General features: G+C 42.0%; 1 protein-coding gene across 2 annotated transcripts; it reads left to right on the forward strand.

Annotated features, from left to right (window-relative positions):
• Positions 1-5918: 5918 nt before the first annotated feature.
• Positions 5919-16013, forward strand: alkbh8 (alkB homolog 8, tRNA methyltransferase). Of its 2 annotated transcripts, XM_037085083.1 has the most exons (13): positions 5919-6111; positions 6471-6554; positions 7444-7577; positions 7676-7776; positions 7942-8073; positions 8336-8431; positions 8873-8977; positions 9578-9648; positions 11065-11171; positions 11421-11581; positions 11708-11979; positions 14023-14172; positions 15148-16013. In XM_037085083.1, the coding sequence occupies exons 1-13, from the start codon at positions 5974-5976 to the stop codon at positions 15880-15882; spliced, it is 2286 nt and encodes a 761-aa protein (XP_036940978.1). In that variant the 5' UTR covers positions 5919-5973; the 3' UTR covers positions 15883-16013. The 2 variants fall into 2 exon arrangements, with proteins under 2 accessions (XP_036940978.1, XP_036940988.1); XM_037085093.1 differs by lacking the exon at positions 6471-6554 and having other exon boundaries at positions 5920-6111.
• The last annotated feature ends 3285 nt before the right edge of the window (positions 16014-19298 follow it).

Genomic DNA, 19298 nt, shown 5'->3' on the forward strand with positions numbered 1-19298 from the left:
CGCACCAACTAAACGACCAATAGAGTGTGTTATTTTTCCATAATCTGGTCCACTGAAGTGTTTCCCATCTGTAACCACGCAGAGTCTGTCTCTCTCTCTCACACACACACACAACAGAGGAGCCACTCTGGGTTATTTATAAAACGTTACTGCAGATACTCGGTGGATTGCAGTTGTTCCAAAGACAATCATCTGATGAAAGTAGGAAAATGTAACAGTATCGCCCAGTATCTGCGCAGAAAGCTTTGCACAAGGGAAAAGAAGAATAACGGAGCAACCCTCTCCAAAAGGCAACATGTTGAGGCGCTTAAATCCAGCAATCCATCATGCTGTCAGAAATTGTTCCCCCTTCTTCCCCTTTCAATATCCCTCCTGGCTGCTGGATGACAGCTGCCAGTCATGAAAGACAACAAAAGATAGGACTGTGTGTGAGCACTGTTGCTTTTAGTGGCTGGCCTAAATCTGTTTCTCTTCACTGTTGGATCAACGGGCCCGGGCAGCAAGGCTAAACCAGATTCTGTTTCTTTCAGTGAGTGATTTTGTTTTAGCCAGACTTCCAAAAAGTTCCTTGACCAAAGTTTGTATCATGCTTGCTCCAATCAGTGTCTGCCAGCATACTTTTGTTTTGCGTTTTGGTATATATGCCAAGAGCCAAGAGATGGAAACTAGCTCACAGCTGGTTTAGTCCGCTTTAAAGACCGGAAACAAGGGGAAACAGCTAGCCTGGGTTTGTCCAAAGGTAGCAAAGTCCATGCTGAGTGTTTAGAGGTAGTATGTAATGCACCAGGCTATTTCTTGACGGGTGTGGTGACTTGATAGAGATGTGTTGTCATCATGAGTTTGCCAGGTAACCAGTGGAGACTTCCAGAAGTCACGGATCCCATCCCCAACATAGTAAAGTTGGTATTGGCCCAAATGACAGCGCCACACAGCACATTTGCACTCGGCCCAAATACAGCAATGAATAACAGTCCACAGGTGCACCGGATCTGATAGCCAAAACATGGTTGACGATAATTTATTGCTGTATTTGAGTATAGGTTGTGTGGCCTCTCCCTGGCCTGACCAATTTTTCTGTGTAGGAAGAAATAGTTATGCATGTAATTTGTATTTTTATACCCTGGTGTAAGTTCTGTCAAGGCCACATTTTGTCATTTTTGATTCATTGCCATTCTCAAGAGGGTGGGCGTGTAACTATCTTGTGTAACAGCCTGACGAGATAAACAGATGGCAGCTCTTTTTGTAATGGAAAATGATGAAATCCCAACCCTTAAGTGTTTTTGTTCAGCTTATGAGCCCGATCGTCAACAGCAGTCACGTGGATGAAGGGTTAAAGCTAACTGAGCACACATGTGTTTCCCCTGCCGGAAAAACCAGCGTAGACCAGCACCAAAACAGGCTAGCCGTTTCCCCCTTAACTTCCAGTCTTTATGCTAAGCTAAGCTAACTGGCTGCTGGCTGTAGCTTCATGATGAGTGTACAGTCACAAAGTGGTATAAATCCTCTAATCCTAAGTCACAAAAGCTATGCTAATAATAAATTGTTGATTTTTGTACCCCCTCTTTTGTGGTTGTTAAGTGCCCCCTTTGTATTTTTACATTGTTCCTCCTCTGCATTACGCCGGCGCTAAGAAAAGGATTTTGACAGCTCGCCACAGCGAACCTCTCAGCTCATCTAACACTTGACAGCTGCTTACAACGGTGTTATCTCTGAACTAATGTTAAACCCCCTTGACACACACACCTTGCCACATACACAGGGAAGGGTTATAGCGGGACACAGTGTATAAAAGCACAGCTCCCGCAAACCTTTCCATCCCAGGATTCCAAGGTCATTCCCAGAGGATTTGACGGATCAAACCGGCTGCCATTTTATCACCCCGGCGCCCCGCTAGCATTGGTCCAATAGCTATTTGACCCGGGGAGTCCCATTGTCATGGAGATCCAGTGTTGGGGTGATTGAATAAAGTAGGGTGAGGTGTGCAGGCATCTCTGTGTGCTGCATGGACCACGGCCCACTCTGACAGCTGTGTGTGTGTGTGTGTGTGTGTGTGTGTGTGTGTGTGTGTGTGTGTGTGTTTAAGATAGAAAAGAAAAGTGTTGGCAGGGTTACCCTCTAAATCAGGGGAGAGACAGAGGGGTGTCAACAAGGCCGCAGAGACACCATTCCACACATTCTGGGACACTGTGTGTGTGTGTGTGTGCGTGTGTGTGTAGGTGCCTATATGTGCATGCAATTATTATCAAGTTAAAGTTGGTGACAGTTGCCAGCCGTGAATTTTATGGCAGATCAAATAAAAACTGTGGACAAGTCAAATCAAGTCATCAATATCTCTCTACAACAACTTTAAAGGTGTATATTTACAAGGAGCACACTCACCTTTCTGATATCAGTTTTTGCCTTTAGATGTTTAATTACTGAAAATGTATGTCGCACATGACAAAAACAGGACAAACACTCTCTAATTGTTAAAATTATGACTGTAATCACAGTGAAAAACAATTTTCTGGGACCTGTTCAAGGACCCCTGGGCATCCCAGATCCCACTTTGGGAAGCATATCTAATATGCCGTTTGTTGAATCCATACAAAAAATTAAGAGTGTAACAATGATAAGGTGATTTTTGCTTTAAGCCTTCATGCTTAGCTAAGCTAATCACCTGCAGGCTAGTTCCTTACATCACTTTACACCGAACAAGTCTATCCATTAATTGTGTAGGGGGTCCTTCAAGGGTCAGCAGAGCTAGTTTTATGAGGCAGTAACTGAACACCACACTGAATAAGAAGAGAACACCAAGACACAGTCACCTTAGCTTAGCTTAGCTACAGACTGAACGCAAGGTGAAACAGCTAGCCTGGGTCCAGCTACCAGCGCCTCGAAAGCAGTCACATATTTCAGCTACATCTTGCTTCTTCCAGTCAAAAGTGTGAAAATGAGCCTGTTTTAATCGGCAATGATTTAACACCGTGCCTCTTCATTGATGTTGACGCACAGTGAGCTTAGCTTAGCATACAGACTGGAAGCAAAGGGAAACAGCAAGCACAATCCAGCTGCATCAAGTGTGACCAGGTGTATCCCAAAACAATCAAATCTTTATGTCACTTTTTGTTTGCTCAACACAAAAAACAAACTAATTGCTGGTTTGCATCAAGTTTTGAAAAAAACCTTTGCCAAGCTAAGCTAACTGGCTCCAGCCTCGAGTATGTAGGTTAGTGCACTGCCATCCGCTCATGGAACATCGAATTTTCCAAGATGTCTGCCTTACTTTGGGCTGTAATTTCAAAGTCAAATAGATGACAGAATAACAAGATTTGATGCAAAAATGTACTAATCATGAAAGCTTCGCCCACTGTGGTTATTCAATAGGCACAGTATGTCCCTGTGTTTAGCCATTAGTCTCCGGGTGGCTGGCACCGAAAAAATATTCAGCCCGCAGCTTTACTCATTTAAAATGTCTGAATCTTTTCCACTACAGCAGCAGTGATTGGAGGGGAGACAGAAATTCATCTCTGCTGACTGTCATCCTGACAGAGAGATGATACACACAGCAGACGGCTCACCAAACACAAACAGCAGCCATGTTAGTATTTTGTCCAGTTGAAACTGAACATCAGACAAGGGACTCTTTTACCTCCACCACAGTATAAAGCTGTTCTTTTATATGTAACGCAGATTGTTATCCTTCACAGTGGATTGTGTATCTTACTGTTTCATTTATCCTTCTCTTGCTCCACCACATGTTTTGCTCCTCGGGGAAAAAAAAAAACCCTGTGCAATTTTGGATTTCTGCACTATTACCTGCCTGTTTTATCACCTTAGCGCTACGTGACTCATCTCTCCCCAAGAACAGACTGATATCTGCTTACAAACGGTCTCCAGAGAGGGAGGCAGAGATCAGTATCGCTATTTTAAAAGACACGATCTGGTTTCTTTGTCCGTGCATCTCTGTCACGCAGTCTCTGGCTAATTAGAATACAGAGATGCCAGCGGCAGGCGTTTTGGCCTCTGGCTGCTGGCCCTGAATTTCAAAGGGTGATGCCGTGCCTCAGGGCACACAAGTGGTTCCACTCTAGTTCACGGTGTTACGCTGCCTTTTCAGAGCTTGGCTGATGTGTAAGGTGAAGCTGCCCTTGAGCACCGGCGAGGGAAATGCCTTCCTAATCTCCTGTTCATAACCTGAAAGTGACATTTCCACTTGGCAGAATGTTGACTCTCCTTTCTTCACATGCATTGCTCACAAGTTCATTTTGGATGACCAATTCTGGAATGTATTGTTACAGATGCCCTACACACATTCGCTTATATGTGTCTGACATGGTTTGTGCAGAAAAAAAAGTTTATTTTTTGTTTTAATTTAAATGTACATTTGATTGTTGTTTTCTTGGCTTGGCTCTATTCTCTTGCTCGGCACCTCTCCTGTGTTTCATTTTCGGCTCATGAACTCACAAGACAAACATTTGTATCCAGCGCACTAGGTGAAAATGTGTTGTGGATGCTAAGAAATTGAGGGCCAAAAACTTGAACCCTTGCAGGCGCTGGCCCTGCTCGTTTACACTGCAAATGAACCTGCGTGGCTATCACTCAGTGGCCATAAAAGAAACATTTAATGAGACTGTTTTGTAAAACAAGATGGAGCAGAGTGTTGTGTTCATTTTGGAGGGGGCAGCCGTGGTCTCCTGCCTGACCAGCTGTTGTTTTGCAGACCAAACAGAGCGTGCTGTTAAGACGACGAAGGGTTCCCACTGGCCAGCGGGCTCAGCGTGGCGCAGTAATTACTGAGATGGCTGAGGACAGGTGAGGGCTTCATTACACAACCCGCGCTGGCACACGCTGACACACACGCACAAACACACACAAAGATGCCCACCCGGAGGGGCTGCAGAGTCATTAATCTGGCTTTAGAGGAATTCATTCGCAGCATCTGAGCAGCGGCCGAGGAAGACGCTGCACCAAAACAATACACCGGTACATAAATGACAATCTGGCAACATGCTTGCATCTAATCACCATCTGTCCTGGTGTGTATTTTGTTTTGTTAAGAAGGATGCAGAAGAAATAAGCCTGTTGTGACAATACTTTTTCATTTGGGTAATGCAAGATTATCCTCAATTGCCAGAATCTGAGTGGAGTCTGATGATGGGTGGATGAAATGGATGAAACGTGGAATGGCAAAAAGGCTCCCCTTACATGTTTACATTTTTATCCCTCGGTATCAAGTTGGCAGGGCCTATAGGATGATCCCTGGAGCATTTTTGTCTGTCTTTTGTTGGGAGATTAGGAAGGCATGCAGCATGGATTTACCATCAGGGTTTAGGTCCTATAAAATGGAGCCACAGTGCAAAACACTGGATGGCAGAGTGGGCTTTCATACTAAAAGGGTAGTTCAAGAGAGGGAATAGAAGGACCACTTGCACAGAGGAGCAAGAGTAATATTCCTGTCATTAGTTCAATATTACCACAGCAGCACATGTCCTTGCTGATATTATTTGAGACATCACATGCTCTGTCCTTAGGTTGGAACAAGGAGAGGCTATCACAGTCATGTTAAAACATTGGATTTATTCAAGCTCATATACAAAGTACAAGATTGATGGATTTCTTTTGTTCCATTATTTTTTGATTTTTAAAGTGGACCCACCATTGACAGCATTAATCTTTTTCATGAATGGTCGACTGTATCCAGAATTTGTATCTGGGATCATCCCTAATATAAATCCTGTGAACTCTGCTTGTTCATTTCATTGAATTTCAGTGTTTCTGGCCGACCACTTGGATACTGCAATTTTGTAAACAACTACAACAGCAAAACAGTAAAACATAAAAACCTACAAAATCTACATAGTGGCTTTAATTAAAAGGGTCTAAAACCAAAAGTAGGCCGGCTGCTGTGGCTGATTAATGGGAGGCGAATCTTCAGGAACTATCGGTGTTTCATGCTTGTTGTTGCACCCGGACCAAATAAAATGACGCACCATGGATCCCGGTGTGGGAAACAACGTGAAGGCCGTCAGGAGGAGTAAAGAGGAGAAGAAAGTTCTCAAAAGACAAATTAAAGCCAGCCACACTTTGCTGAAACATGAAGGCATCAGTACAGCATCGCAGCCTACCAAGGTAAGAAAAATTAACTGTTTGTAAACAGGAAGTGGCAGCTGTCAGAGAAGACAGCTAGCTAACACAGACCTTCAACTTCTTCTGCTACTTTTTTGTTGTTGTTGTTGTTTTTTTTAAAAAATGCGTTTTATAGCGTTTAACGAGCACAATTCAGAGATGATTTTTTTTTTTTAAATCTCACGTGAGTTTGATATGAGGTTGTTGTATAATAACCACCCCGGTGATTAGCTTGGTAGCTAGCACTCTCATTCCCAGGTGTAGCTTTATGATTATCTCCTGTCTGTTGATTTCAGCCATGTTAAAGTATAACAACTGGTTGTACAGGCTTTGTGGGAGACTTGTCATTTGCTCTCTTATAGCTAGGATTTCCTGAAAAAGTAAAGGAATGGAAATGTATGTGGGAATCTCAGAAGAATTATGAAGAAACTGGAACTTTCTCTGAGGTTCGTACATGTACAGTGTATTGGACTGTAGGGAGTCAGTGTTAGGAATCACTAACAGCCCAGTTACTGTGAGGTTTAGGTGTCTTCTCAACTGTGGAAAATAAGGTTGACATTTCTTTTTTTCATTTATATTATTTATTTTTGGGCGGCTGTAGCTCAGCGGGTAGAGCAGGTCGACTAGTGATCGGAAGGTCACTAGTTCAAATCCCGGCAGAGTTGAGCTGCATGTCGAAGTGTCCTTGAGCGAGATACTGAACCCCACATTGCTCACTAGTGAGGGCCCTGCGATGAGCTTGCGACCCATCCAGGGAGTACCCTGCCCTCGCCCTGAGACAAGGCTGGGATTGGCTCCAGCAGCAACACCCCGCAACCCCATGGAAAGGGATAAGCGGTTCGGACAATGACATGACATTATTTATTTTTGTTTATAGCACTGGAAAAGAAATTTTTAGTATTGTAATATTTATGATATTAATTAAGTAGTAAGCTTAAGAACATACATGTTCTCCATAACTCAGTTCTGTTCTCAGAGAAAAATAAGGTCCCCAGAACACTGTTTGAAGCTAGAAAGGTGGCAGGGTATATAAACAAAGTAAAATAGTGTGAAATTGTGTCTTTTAGGTCAATTTGTTTATTCAGTCATGAAAACAAAGGCAATGTTTTATTTAGATTGCTTAGGCATACAGAAATCAATCAGTGAAAACCAATTTCTTCCCAAAAATGACATAGTGCACATTTAAGTAAAGGTACTTCTTCCATCACTGTAATACCATTGTTTTTTTTTTGTTGTTGTTTTTTTTTTGTTTTTTGGAGGTAGTCATCCAACTAAAAGGGTGTTGTAGACATGCTGGTGAAAAGGAAAAGCCACAGTAATCTGTTTCCTCTGCAGAGCTTGGTGGTGGCTAATGGCGGCCTGGGGAATGGCGTCAGTCGGGAGGAGCTGTCTGCAGTCCTGAAAGAGATGGGAGAGCTGGAGACGCTGATCATGCACCCTCACAAGCCCTACGCCTTCGTCACATACAGGTGCTGCATGGACAACACTGTATACATTATTTACAGCCTGTCAAACCTCCCTGAAAGATTCTGGTTTACAGCTGATACTGTTGTTATTGTCATTCCAGATCTGAAGAGTGTGCTCGGAAAGCCCACATCCACCTGAATGGAGAAAAGCTGCAGTGTGGAGGGAACAGTGTCACACTCTACCTCAGTTTTGTTGACTCAGGTACTTGAGCACTTTTGAACACTGACAAACACAAGCACAATTTACTCAAAGAACTGCTATGAACATCTGAACCACTGTTTACCTTACATTTTTAGAGTAAGTTGGATAAACAAAAGCCAGTAAATTGATCCTTGTACTGTATATTCTGTTTATGCATGTGTGCAGTAACCTGTGAAGAGGAGCCGTCCGTTCCCCTGCCAGAGGGATTAGTCCTAGTGGAAGATTTTGTGTCTCCGGAGGAAGAGGCTCTGCTGCTTGGTGCCATTGATTGGTCCTCTGCTAACGATGATATCACTGGTGAGGGGCTGCGTAAGAGCAGTGTAGAAATTATTGTTTTCAAAATGATGTAGAACAAAAGTATCTAGTCGCATAGAATGGAAATAGTGCCAAAAAAATTGTACTGAAGTAAATTACCTGAGTTCATTTACTCTTTCTAATTAAGTGTTTGCAATTATTTAGAAAAATTGTAAGAATGATAAATGTACAACTGTGCACCACACACTCACATTAGATATGTCTTGAATCATGAATAATCATAATTCCTCCTTTTGTCTTTTAGCCCAAAAAGCTCTGAAGCACAGGCGAGTCAAACATTACGGCTTTGAGTTCCGTTACGACAACAACAACGTGGACAAGGACAAGCCTTTACCTGCAGGTCAGCTTTACACTATTTTTTTTTCTTATGATTATTATTTTTTGGCTCATATTTTCATGAATTTGTCTGTCACTCCCATCACAACAGTTTACTCACTGATTGCAGTGCTTGAATATTCAGACTCTGTGTGCAGTGCTGTGCTCTTCTAAACAGTGTCTTTTTATAAACTGCGAGTAGGAGTTGCTGAAAATCACTTCGCTGCTTATTGTCAGAGAATTATTATCTATTAATAATTTCAGGGCTCCGCTGGGAAATTTAGAAAAGATTTCTCAGTATTTGGAGTTTCACTTATAACTCAGTTAATTGAGAGTGCGTGAGAAGATGAGTGCATCACGACTGCTTCTCATTGCACCAAATGTCCCACCATTAGAAAATCAACAAGATTGAAAAATAGTAGCAGCTTATTTGTGTGTGCATGTGCGTGTGTGTGTGTGTGTCCAGGTATCCCTCAGGAGTGTCTACCTGTTCTGGAGCGGTGTGTGAAGAACAAACACATCAACATCATGCCGGACCAGCTGACTGTCAACCAGTATGAGTCTGGTCAAGGTGAGTTGCTCCAGCCACGTCTCTAGTGACTCAGGTTAACACATACAGCCTTGGAAAAAACTATGATAATTAAACATAGGTAAGCTCCACGGGTCATCATTATTCAAACATAACAGATCACATATGGAGAAAATGAGAAAAATTCACATGTTCACACCCATGAAGTCATCGCAGTAATATCAGTGATTTCACCTATAAGGGGCTCAATATCTAATCCATGGGATATTAAATTTAATCTTGTGTGCTCAAACAGACTCGAGGGAGCTTAACGGAGAGCTCTACCATGAAAAGATAAAAATACAGACATTAAATGAATATGAGATACTTTTAGTTCTCAGAGGCTGCAGCTACTCTGTATGTAGACCCTGTGGTTTCTAAAACTACGCAGTTGAATATTCTAACCGAATGGGGTTGCACGTATTTAGGTTTTTATTGGCTCTTACCACAAGGTGGCAGCAGAAGCTTAAAGACTGAATGGATTTTGATTAAAAACATTTCTTAATGATATGTAAAGTCAAATCCATTGAACTTCACAAAATCCATTGGTCTATCAGATTCTGCTCTAACTCTTTGAATTCCACATGTTTATAATACTCTCAGGTATTCCTCCTCACGTGGACACTCACTCTGCCTTCGAGGACACCATCATGTCACTGAGCCTGGGGGCGCAGGTACCAAGTCAATCCATTTTGTCATTTAAACACTTTAAATCTGCTCGAGCGTACATTCTGCAGATAATGCAGACAGTGTTGGTCTGAGGAAAAAGGTTTTCATCTTGTATCTGCAACAACGATACAAAGTTAAAAGGTGTTCTTTTAAGTGTTTTAAGACACTTGTGTTTGAGATCAGGGTCTTTGTGATTTGGCTGAGAACATTTTGTCACCTTGCATGTTGCTACATCTCATTCTTCCTCATACGTACTGTCATAATCTCTTGCTCACTGTGGCCTTCGACTTTATTACAGTATGAAGGTTTGGTGCATCATTAAATCTCACTTTCTGCTGATCACCTGATTTTATTGATTTCAGAGTCATCAATAGGTGAGGGCTAACTAAACTGACCCAGTTGTCACCGATTAAAACCGATGTGAACTCTGTGTTTGCAGAGAGAGAGAGAGAATGATGAATAGTCCTGTGGCAAAGCATTGTGCAACGGCCAGCATCACCATCGATTTAGTCACATGCCACCGGTTTTATTGATTGACTAATAGTCCTCAGATGGGAACAGCACAGTCCTGCCTGTCTCATGTGTGTGTTTCTGTACGTGTTTGTGTGTGTGTGTGTGTGTGTGTCAGTTTTCAGTTATGGTTTCAGGCAAATATCTGATCATTTTCTGGTGCTGCATGAGTCTCACAGCCGTACACAAATACTTTCTCTCTTTCTCTGTCTCTCGCACACACACGCACACACACGCACACACACGTACACACGCCTCTACTTCACAAAATCCAATTTCACCGCTGTCAGAAGTTGGAGAGATGCAGTTTGAAATTGTGTAGATGTAATTTCCCAGCAGAGCTCATGCCGTTATGCGCTGTAAGGAAACATTAGGATCAAACACCAACACTGGGGTTGAACTGCTTCAGCTGGTTGTAACTGAGATGTGTGTATGTGTGTGTGTATGTGTGTGTGTGTGATAATACTCAGAACTTCTGAGTTAAAGAAAGAACCAAAATGATGTTTTTTCATATTCCATTTTTTAATGATGATTCAGGTCTTCAGCAACCATTTGCTGCCAGACATGAAGTGAAACTAGCATATGTTCAATCACTAATTCAGTACATTCATTCTGTAATTCTGCATGAATGATATCTATGAATGGAGTTTCAGCATCTGTACTGGATTGGAACGATCCAAAATATTTATATTATTGTGACATTTATGTTTATTGTAGGATCCTCATTTAAAGCACATGGACCTAAATTACTCTACAGAAATGCAACAAGAAAGTAGAAACTATAGATGTAAACACAACAGGCAATGACAACTATTAATCAATAACAACTATAGATTAATAGTCGTACTCGGTTACCTGTTGTGTCCATCTGAAAGGTCTCAGTGTTCTTATTCAAATGCATGTGTGTTCAGACAGTGATGGAGTTCCGTCACCCTGATGGTCGTCTTGTACCCGTCGTGTTGCCTGGACGGAGCCTCCTGGTGATGAAGGGCGAGAGCAGATACCTCTGGACACATGGGTGAGCTCTTGACATTAGCTGTGGGTGGATAGACAGTGGAGTGACGGCTCATCTGTTCCTCTATTCCATTGTAGTTGAGCACAGAACTAAAGGATTTACTGTCTTTTTATCTGGGCTTCATGCTGTAATTTGTACAATAGTGTCTGTCTGTGGACTTCTCCTCACAGTTTAATCCCTTCATGCATGAAGATAAAAACCAGCGACGGTACAATAACTGTACAGATTAGTTAGTTTCACGTCTCCTCTCAGGATTACTCCTCGGAAATTTGACACGGTGCCAGCCTGCGACCCACAATCCCCTGCTCTTACATCGCCAGACGTCAGGACCCGCAGCAACCTCACTTTGAGCAAGAGGGGCACCCGCACTTCTTTCACTTTCCGAAAGATCAGACATGAGCCCTGCCGCTGTGGTGAGGATCTTAACCTGCTGTCACATTACCGCGAGTATCTGACTGATCTCTTTCAACATCAGTGCCTCAGCTGAATGTGACGCGCTCTCTCTCTCTCTCTCTCTCTCTCTCTCTCACCCTCTCCAGCCTTCCCTTTTGCCTGCGACAGTCAGGGAGCCCCCTCAACATCTCCACTGTCTCCCCCCTCGCTGCCCCGTTGCCATGACGACGCTGCTCAACTCGAGGAGGAGTATGTTCACCGGGTGTACGACGCCATCGCCTCCCACTTCAGCAGCACTCGCCACTCCCCCTGGCCTCGTGTTTGCCACTTCTTGTCCTCACTCCCGCCCGGCAGCGTGCTGGCGGATGTGGGCTGTGGAAATGGGAAATACCTAGGTGTCAACACGGAGGTGATTGCTGTGAGTATTACCATCGTGTGTGTCATTTCGGCGATGCTTTAGTGATCCCTGTAGGGAAACTAAAGGGAAAACTGCACACTTTTTCAACACAGTCAGCAAACCCGCTGTAGCTTAGACAAACTGTGAATCTTCCGCTGACTTCTCAGACACAAGTAAGAAGCTGTGATAGATTCAGAAGGAGGCAGAGACCTTTGACAGACCAGTTGGATGCAGATGAGCCTAATAACTGTAGATAAACTACATTACATGGGCAAGGCCATACATCTGGTCTTTCTTGCAAATCACAGCAAAGACTGAAAAATACATTTTGGCAAATATGTATGTTTTCTTTCCCAAAGTGAGAGGAGAAGACTGACACAGCTTTCATGTCTGTGTTTTAAAGGGATAGTTCAAGTCTTTTGATTTGGGATTGTATGAGACACTTATCCCCAGTCTCAGTATATTACCTGCAGTTGATGACCGTCAGCTCTCCGCCTGTGTGGAGAGACAGGAACCAGCAGCAAGATGTGTTTTAGCCACCCGAAATAAGTCCCACCTAGAAAATATATTTCCATTTGCACGTATTGAACGTTAGTGGAGGTTTACATCGTTCGTCCATTAGGGGCAACTGTAGAAATGTGGCTGTGGAACACGATGGACCCCATCTCTCTGTTGATACAAAAGGCTCATTCTATGAATATGCAATGATTTCAGGGGATTACACACAAATGAAAACGTAAGTATAAGTGTCGTATTCCGTTTCTGCCAATAGATCCTCCTAAATCCTACACGCTGGACTTTTGGTAGATTCTCTATTGTGAGATATAAAATTCACTGGGATCTATATAAGAAAATCTCTCTGTAAAGGTCACAGCCTTGTTGCTCAACATTGCCATATATGCAAGATGAGAAGACGGTGACTGTTTCAAGTCCTCAGCACCCAGTTACAGTGTTACAGTGCAAGAGCCGAACCTCTCTGCTCACGACCTGAAGTTCCAGAGAAGATAAAGCATCTTGACACTTTTCCTTGAGCAATAGGCTGCTGTTTACTTAACCTCAGAGTGTGAGTCTCACTGGACATGTGGTTAAAGTTATATTGTTCACCATAAGGTAAATCAGTCAGTAGCAAGTTTTGTTTTTTAAAGTTGTTCTCAATTTACATTTAGAAATAAGCTGAATAAACCACAGTAATATATTTAAGGATGATATCCTCGTGTTGAGGCGGGTGCTGCTCTCTCTCTGATCTTCTGCCGGTTGCCATTGTTTGCATTAGCTCAGTTTCCATGGCAATATCCTAAATTTTCTGTTTACGTATGCACACAGATATTCATGTTTGGGATTTAGAGGCGCGTGTAAGCAGCTTATCCTGACTCAGACCGTAACTGTGATATATCATTACCGAGGACAGCGTGATCACGTCGGTCACACAGCCACTTTTGAAGTTAAATCTGCTGTTTTTTTTCCCCCAAAATAAGTTTGTCCTCTCCCTCTGCACTTTCTGACTCCTTCTCTGTATTTCCCCTCCACCTCTTCCCTTCCCTTTCACCGCAGATTAACACTGTTAAACTTCCCAGTTTTAATTGAAATGAAAAAGCTTGTGTGTCGTTAACAGAGTGTCGTGCATTTGTGTTGTATTTCTCAGTGTCTATCATCACCCCGTCTCTTTTGGGAGGATGAGGCTTGACTGAACTGCTCCCTGAGACAGAATGTGTTGAAAATTGTTATTACTGTCATCAAACCCCTGCCTCCTTTCTGCTCTTCTTTTTATGTTTATTCTCATCTTCCCCTGCTCTCTACTTTAATCCTCCTTGTTTAAATCCTGTTTTTCTTTCACTTCTTTCATTTTCCCCATTTCTCTGTACTGTATCACCCTGCCACTGTCCATCCTGCGTGTTTTGCGCACACTTAATTCCTTTTTTATTGTTTCCCCACTCTTTCTTTGTCCTTTTTCATCATCTTATTGTGATAGGAAAAATAAGGGGTTGATTTTGTAATATACTGTTGATTAAAAACAAACAAACAAACAAACAAAAAAAAACGTGTGTGTGTTTTGACACTTTTCAGATTGGTTGTGACCGTAGCAGCGCTCTGATCCAGATCTGTGCAGAGAGAGGTTTCCAGGCTTTTGTATCTGATGCTCTCAGTGTTCCGCTGCGTTCAGCCACCTGTGATGCCTGCATCTCCATCGCTGTCATACACCACTTTTCCACACAGGTAAGCAGAACACATGTGACAGACACGCATGCACACCCGGCCGCACGCACACTATATACTACAATTTGTCAGGAATGCTGTTCTGCTCACCTTACAGAGATTGTGCAATAGAGCCGTAAAACAATGGACATTGCATTACATATTGCTTTAAAGTACGGCTCTGAACAGGACGTCTCTCTCTCTCTCTCTTTTTTTTTTTATAAGGCTGCTCCTAAATTTCTACTTTCAAATTGGCCAGCAACTGTTGGGATTGAGCTCACTGATTTGTATTTGATGCCTAAAAATGCCTAAAATGCCTTTGATGCATAAAAGTCTTCTCTGGAGAAATTCCACAAAAATAAAGCGCTCAGCTGTTTCTTGCTATCTTAAACGCACTACAAGGAACTCATAACAGGTTGCGATACAGTCTCAGTTTAATACTGATGCCTCCATATGACCTACATAAACAATCAGGAACATCAATGAGAGGATTGGCTGTTACTGTAGTTATTCTTAATGCCTGTCATCTGCTCGGAGTCTGACTCACCGAGGTTGGATAAGCCATAAACATAAAACTAGTCTTTAATGCTGAGGGCTTAAGTTGAATTGACGAGTCTCACAGCCTGAGAAAAGAAGATGCTCTGCCTTCGTCATTGTCGTCATCTTTTGTCCACAGGAGCTGCCATAATCAACAGAAAAATTAAACTTCCTTGTGGTAGCTTTAAGAAAAAGGCCATCTTTTATTTCTGGTGTTTTAAAATTCCCTTTGAAACACTGCAGTCTGTTTTTTAACATCACAGTCATAGTGTAGTTTCACTCCATGAAGACGTGTTATTAGACTGATTCTCCTAACCATCACAACCATTGACGTTCAATGGCAAAGCAAACGCAGGTTTAAGCAAATGTTTTGCCCCTTGGTTAGTTACTGCGTTCATGATGTTAACTTAAGGTAAAAAATGGTTGAATGAATAATTTGCGTTTGTGTGTGTGTTGTAGGAGCGTCGACTAGCAGCAGTGAGGGAGCTGGTGAGACTTCTGAAGCCTGGAGGTCGAGCTCTCATCTACGTTTGGGCTTTTGAACAAGAGTACAACAAGCAGAGGTCCAAGTACCTCAAAGAGCAGAACAAAGAGCCTCCTGAGAACCACAGCCCCACTAACAACGCATCCGAAGACAGCCACAAGCCTGTAGACAACATACAAGATGTAAGCAAAGTGACTGATGGCAAGCTCAGTGTTCATACCAACCGGACGTCCTTCAACACCCAGGACCTGTTGGTTCCCTGGCACCTGAAAGAAGGGAAGAGACGAGGGGAGGAGGAATCAGGAGAAGGTGTTAAGAAGGAGAAAAGGAAAGAGAGGTCCAAAAAGTCTTCAGGAAACTCCTGCTCAGCTGATCGTTCGAGTTCTTCAACCAGATCAGACTGTAACCCTGATCCCTGCCCGAGTTTTGACTCCGACATGACTTCTGGATCAGTTCAGGAAACAAGTGATGCCACACACAGCCCAGACTCTAAACCCAGTCCAAATAATGACTCCACTCATACCACCACCTCTGCTTCAAAGTCGGAAAGCAGCCCAGTGCCTGTTTTTCACCGCTATTACCACGTGTTCCAGCAGGGGGAGCTGGAGCTGTTGTGTGGTCAGGTATCTGGAGTCAAGGTGCAGAGCAGCTACCACGACCAGGGAAACTGGTGCGTTATATTAGAGAAGGACTCAGTAGAGATGAACTGACACACTAATGTAAAATTATTTAGCTACAAATACATAATTGAACAAGAGAGTTAATGCACTGTGATATAAAACCAAATTAAATGATATTTTGTTTGACAAGTGCCATGAAATAAATGCTAGAACGAAACGTCTGCCATTGTTGTGCATCATTATCTTGAAATATTTAAGTTTAAAAACCAACTCTGGTCAAATGTCAGACCTGGGTAGCTTTCACATGTTTTATCTATTTAGGTGTATTGATTGGGAAAACGAGTGCTGGAAAGTTTTGACTGTCCTGCTGCAGTAAAATCCATCTGAAATAAACCGGGGGGGGAGTTTGAAGAGGGCGCTGGTTATGAGCATCTCTGGCTGCTTCTTGTTCAAACAAGGCTCTGCAACATTTAGCAGTACATCGCCAAGAATAAGCTTTGCCTCTTCCCCTGTCTTTGACCTCAGCGTCTGCCCTGAATTCACTGAGCTGTATATAAGCTATAAACTGTGCGTGTGCCCGACCTTTTCAAGTTAAAGGGCCACAGTGCAACGTGGCGTTTCAGGCTGTGGGAGGTTTGTTCACGTCTCAGGTGTGCAGAGTGGTACATTACGTTCCAAACCATGTAATTGTTAAGTAAATGTGCACTATTTCGTCATAGGTTTTACATCAAGATCTGTGATAGAATAAATGGATGAGCTGCACCATGTGATTACTGATAAAGGGATAAGCTAGTTTTTAAATACAGATTAAATAAACAGCTTAAGCTTCAAACAGTGTTCTGAGGACCTTATTTTCCTCTGAGAACAGAATGTATATTTAGTTATAAATATTTCTGAGTTTACCTCATTGATATTGTAAATTAAAATTAAAATGATGACTTTGCATTTCTTCTCCAAGTCTACATAGTGCCCCCTTTAAGAAATGACATGACTTAAGCTTTCATGATATTTTCCTATATTTGACTACCTGAAGTATTACTCAGCTCAAGTACTCAAACTCAGCCGGACCAGATGTCTTCACTGTTTTTCAGGTCAGGGACCCCTTGGTGGAGAGACAGATGGAGTAGGGGGTCCCTCATCCATCTTTTGTTGAAAAGAAAAATCTGTTGCATATTAAACTGGGTCTATGATTCTGTTTGGAGGGCGTATAGTGCCATGAATAAACAAGAAAGCAGCAGTTGTAGCAAGGCCTACAGTTACACTGAGGACCCCTTGTTGAAGACCAGGGACCAGAACATTTTAGAACATTTTTATTTTTTTTTTAGACTCGCTTACGGAAGATTATTTAAACATCATTTAAATTTAAATTGATTACTGATTTTACATTCAATTAATATCAGTGGAGCAACAGTAATTCTTCTGCATGTGTTGAAACTGACATTATTTTTAGTCAGCTCTGCCTCCTTGAACCTTTAATCTAAGTACAGTTTTATGAAGAAATTGCTTCTGCGTAAAATGTGATGTTTCGTGCTGACCATGACAGGAGGAGACAGGAGGATGCTGTCGAAGATGCCGGCGATATTCACCCTCTCCACAACACTCTGGTCTAACAGAGGAGCACCCTCAGTGCACCTTCAGCACCGTCAATTGCTCCCAAATGCCTCACTGAGCGCCACAGAAAGTAATTCCTGCCTGTGGCCATTAAACTTTACAACTCCTCTCTCTGTTGATCGGACTCAAATGGCTATTTATATATACATATATAAAAGCAAAACAAAACTGAGCTGTAATTTAAAGCTGCAACTGTTTCAGTGTATATCGTATGTATTTCCAGACTGTCTACTTTATTATTTTATTTCTATTTTTCTTTTCTTTTATTATCTACTTTGATTTTATTCATATCTTTATCTTTATCTCTTGTTTCCATTAATGCTCTATTTCTGTTTCTACTTTGCACAGAGCATCTGCAACAAAAACAATTTCCCCCCGGGATTAATAAAGTATTCTGATTCTGATTCTGATGTAAAGACAGAATGAATTGTAGGATAATGGGGTATTGATGGCGGAGGAGCGTAGTGTGGTTGTTTGTTGTGGAGGTGAGTAATTGGTCAGCGGCTCTTCAGTCTTCCGGGAGCCACACAGGCAAGCACATTGTGGTGCTTTTATTGACAGTGGTTTATTGATTAAGGTAAGGCTGCCTGCTCTTTGTGTGTGTGTGGTTTCTTGCACAATAATGTGTATGTGTGTGTAGTAGTGTTACTGTGCATGCATTGTAGTTGTTAAGTCTGTCACTTGACATTTGGAGGGATAATTAAAATTTAAAGGTATGTCTCCCCCAGGTAGAGCCCATTGATTTGACAGGTCACAAGACATTCACAATCTTCAGCGCACAGTTGTCAAGAGACGCTTGTGCTGAAACAACATGCAACAGTTCCCTCCCTGATGGATCAGTGTGTGACTGTGCAGCATTGAAAAAGAAATAATTCCACAGAGGAATTTAATGGCATTAAATAAGTGTGGGTTTTATATACGACCAAAATTATTTGTCCGCATGCTTTAATGAGCATTTTGTCCGGGGCAGTTTCTGATTAACTGGGTTCATTCTAACTCATCTTAATGCTACAGCATACAATGATATTTCACACAATAGAGTCCTTTCAACTTTTTAGGGAAAGATCTTCATTGTTTCAACAAGACAATGCCGGCATGCACCAAACAAAATTGACTGACGTTCACAAAGCCCTGACTGGCACAATGAGTGTGGAGGCTGTCAGTTTTTTATTTTTTATTTTGTAGTAATAGTAATTTCACAATGGCTATTATAGGCCTACAACTTCGCTTCTTTTGTCCCATATATAACATAAATATTGCATGTCTGTAGATCCTTGAAGGTCCTCAGTTGCTCTTTGTGAGATCTCCCCCATTTATTTTTGGTTAAGTTGTTTCTTTTGCAGGATAAATTGAAAAGGAGTGTACAGATTGTAAAGCCCTCTGATGGGACTATAGCAATGCATATAATATGACTTGACACATAGCTCATACTCATAGCCATATACATAGAGGCCATATCAGCATGTCCCAAGCATTTGGTTACATTTACAGAGAGACTGGGTAAACTTACCCTGGGGTAAAACCTGATTTACAGTCTGGTTTCCAGCAGTAACTTTCTTTTTTAATGTTGGGCATTCCAGGCTAGTGCTGTTTGAATGCAGCCTGACAACTGATATATTTTCAAGTATATCTACTCTAAAATGACCAAAATTGTGGCTGACCTATTCTGTTGATTACACTCTATTTAACACAAACACATCGATATTGTTTCTAAAACAGTTGACAAAAATTTTAAAGACCTCTCAAATCATTAGGAAAATACAACCATATAAATATAGATCAAATACAAATAATTCTTGATAATAATTGTTGTATTTTTTAATCTTGATTGGACTACCATGTTTTCTTTTTGGTTATTCTTACGTTTGTTCTGTTTGTTTCATATATTTATATAT

This window comes from Acanthopagrus latus, chromosome 2 (genome assembly GCF_904848185.1).
Source record: "Acanthopagrus latus isolate v.2019 chromosome 2, fAcaLat1.1, whole genome shotgun sequence".
Lineage (NCBI taxonomy): Eukaryota > Metazoa > Chordata > Actinopteri > Spariformes > Sparidae > Acanthopagrus > Acanthopagrus latus.

Bases quoted from the DNA above. Each gene is read 5' to 3' on its own strand.
- alkbh8 (XM_037085083.1), top strand. From the start codon at position 5,974: ATGGATCCCGGTGTGGGAAACAACGTGAAGGCCGTCAGGAGGAGTAAA. The intron at 6,555-7,443 runs GTTCGTACATGT...TTTCCTCTGCAG, and splicing joins AAACTGGAACTTTCTCTGAG to AGCTTGGTGGTGGCTAATGG. The intron at 11,172-11,420 runs GTGAGCTCTTGA...GTCTCCTCTCAG, and splicing joins AGATACCTCTGGACACATGG to GATTACTCCTCGGAAATTTG.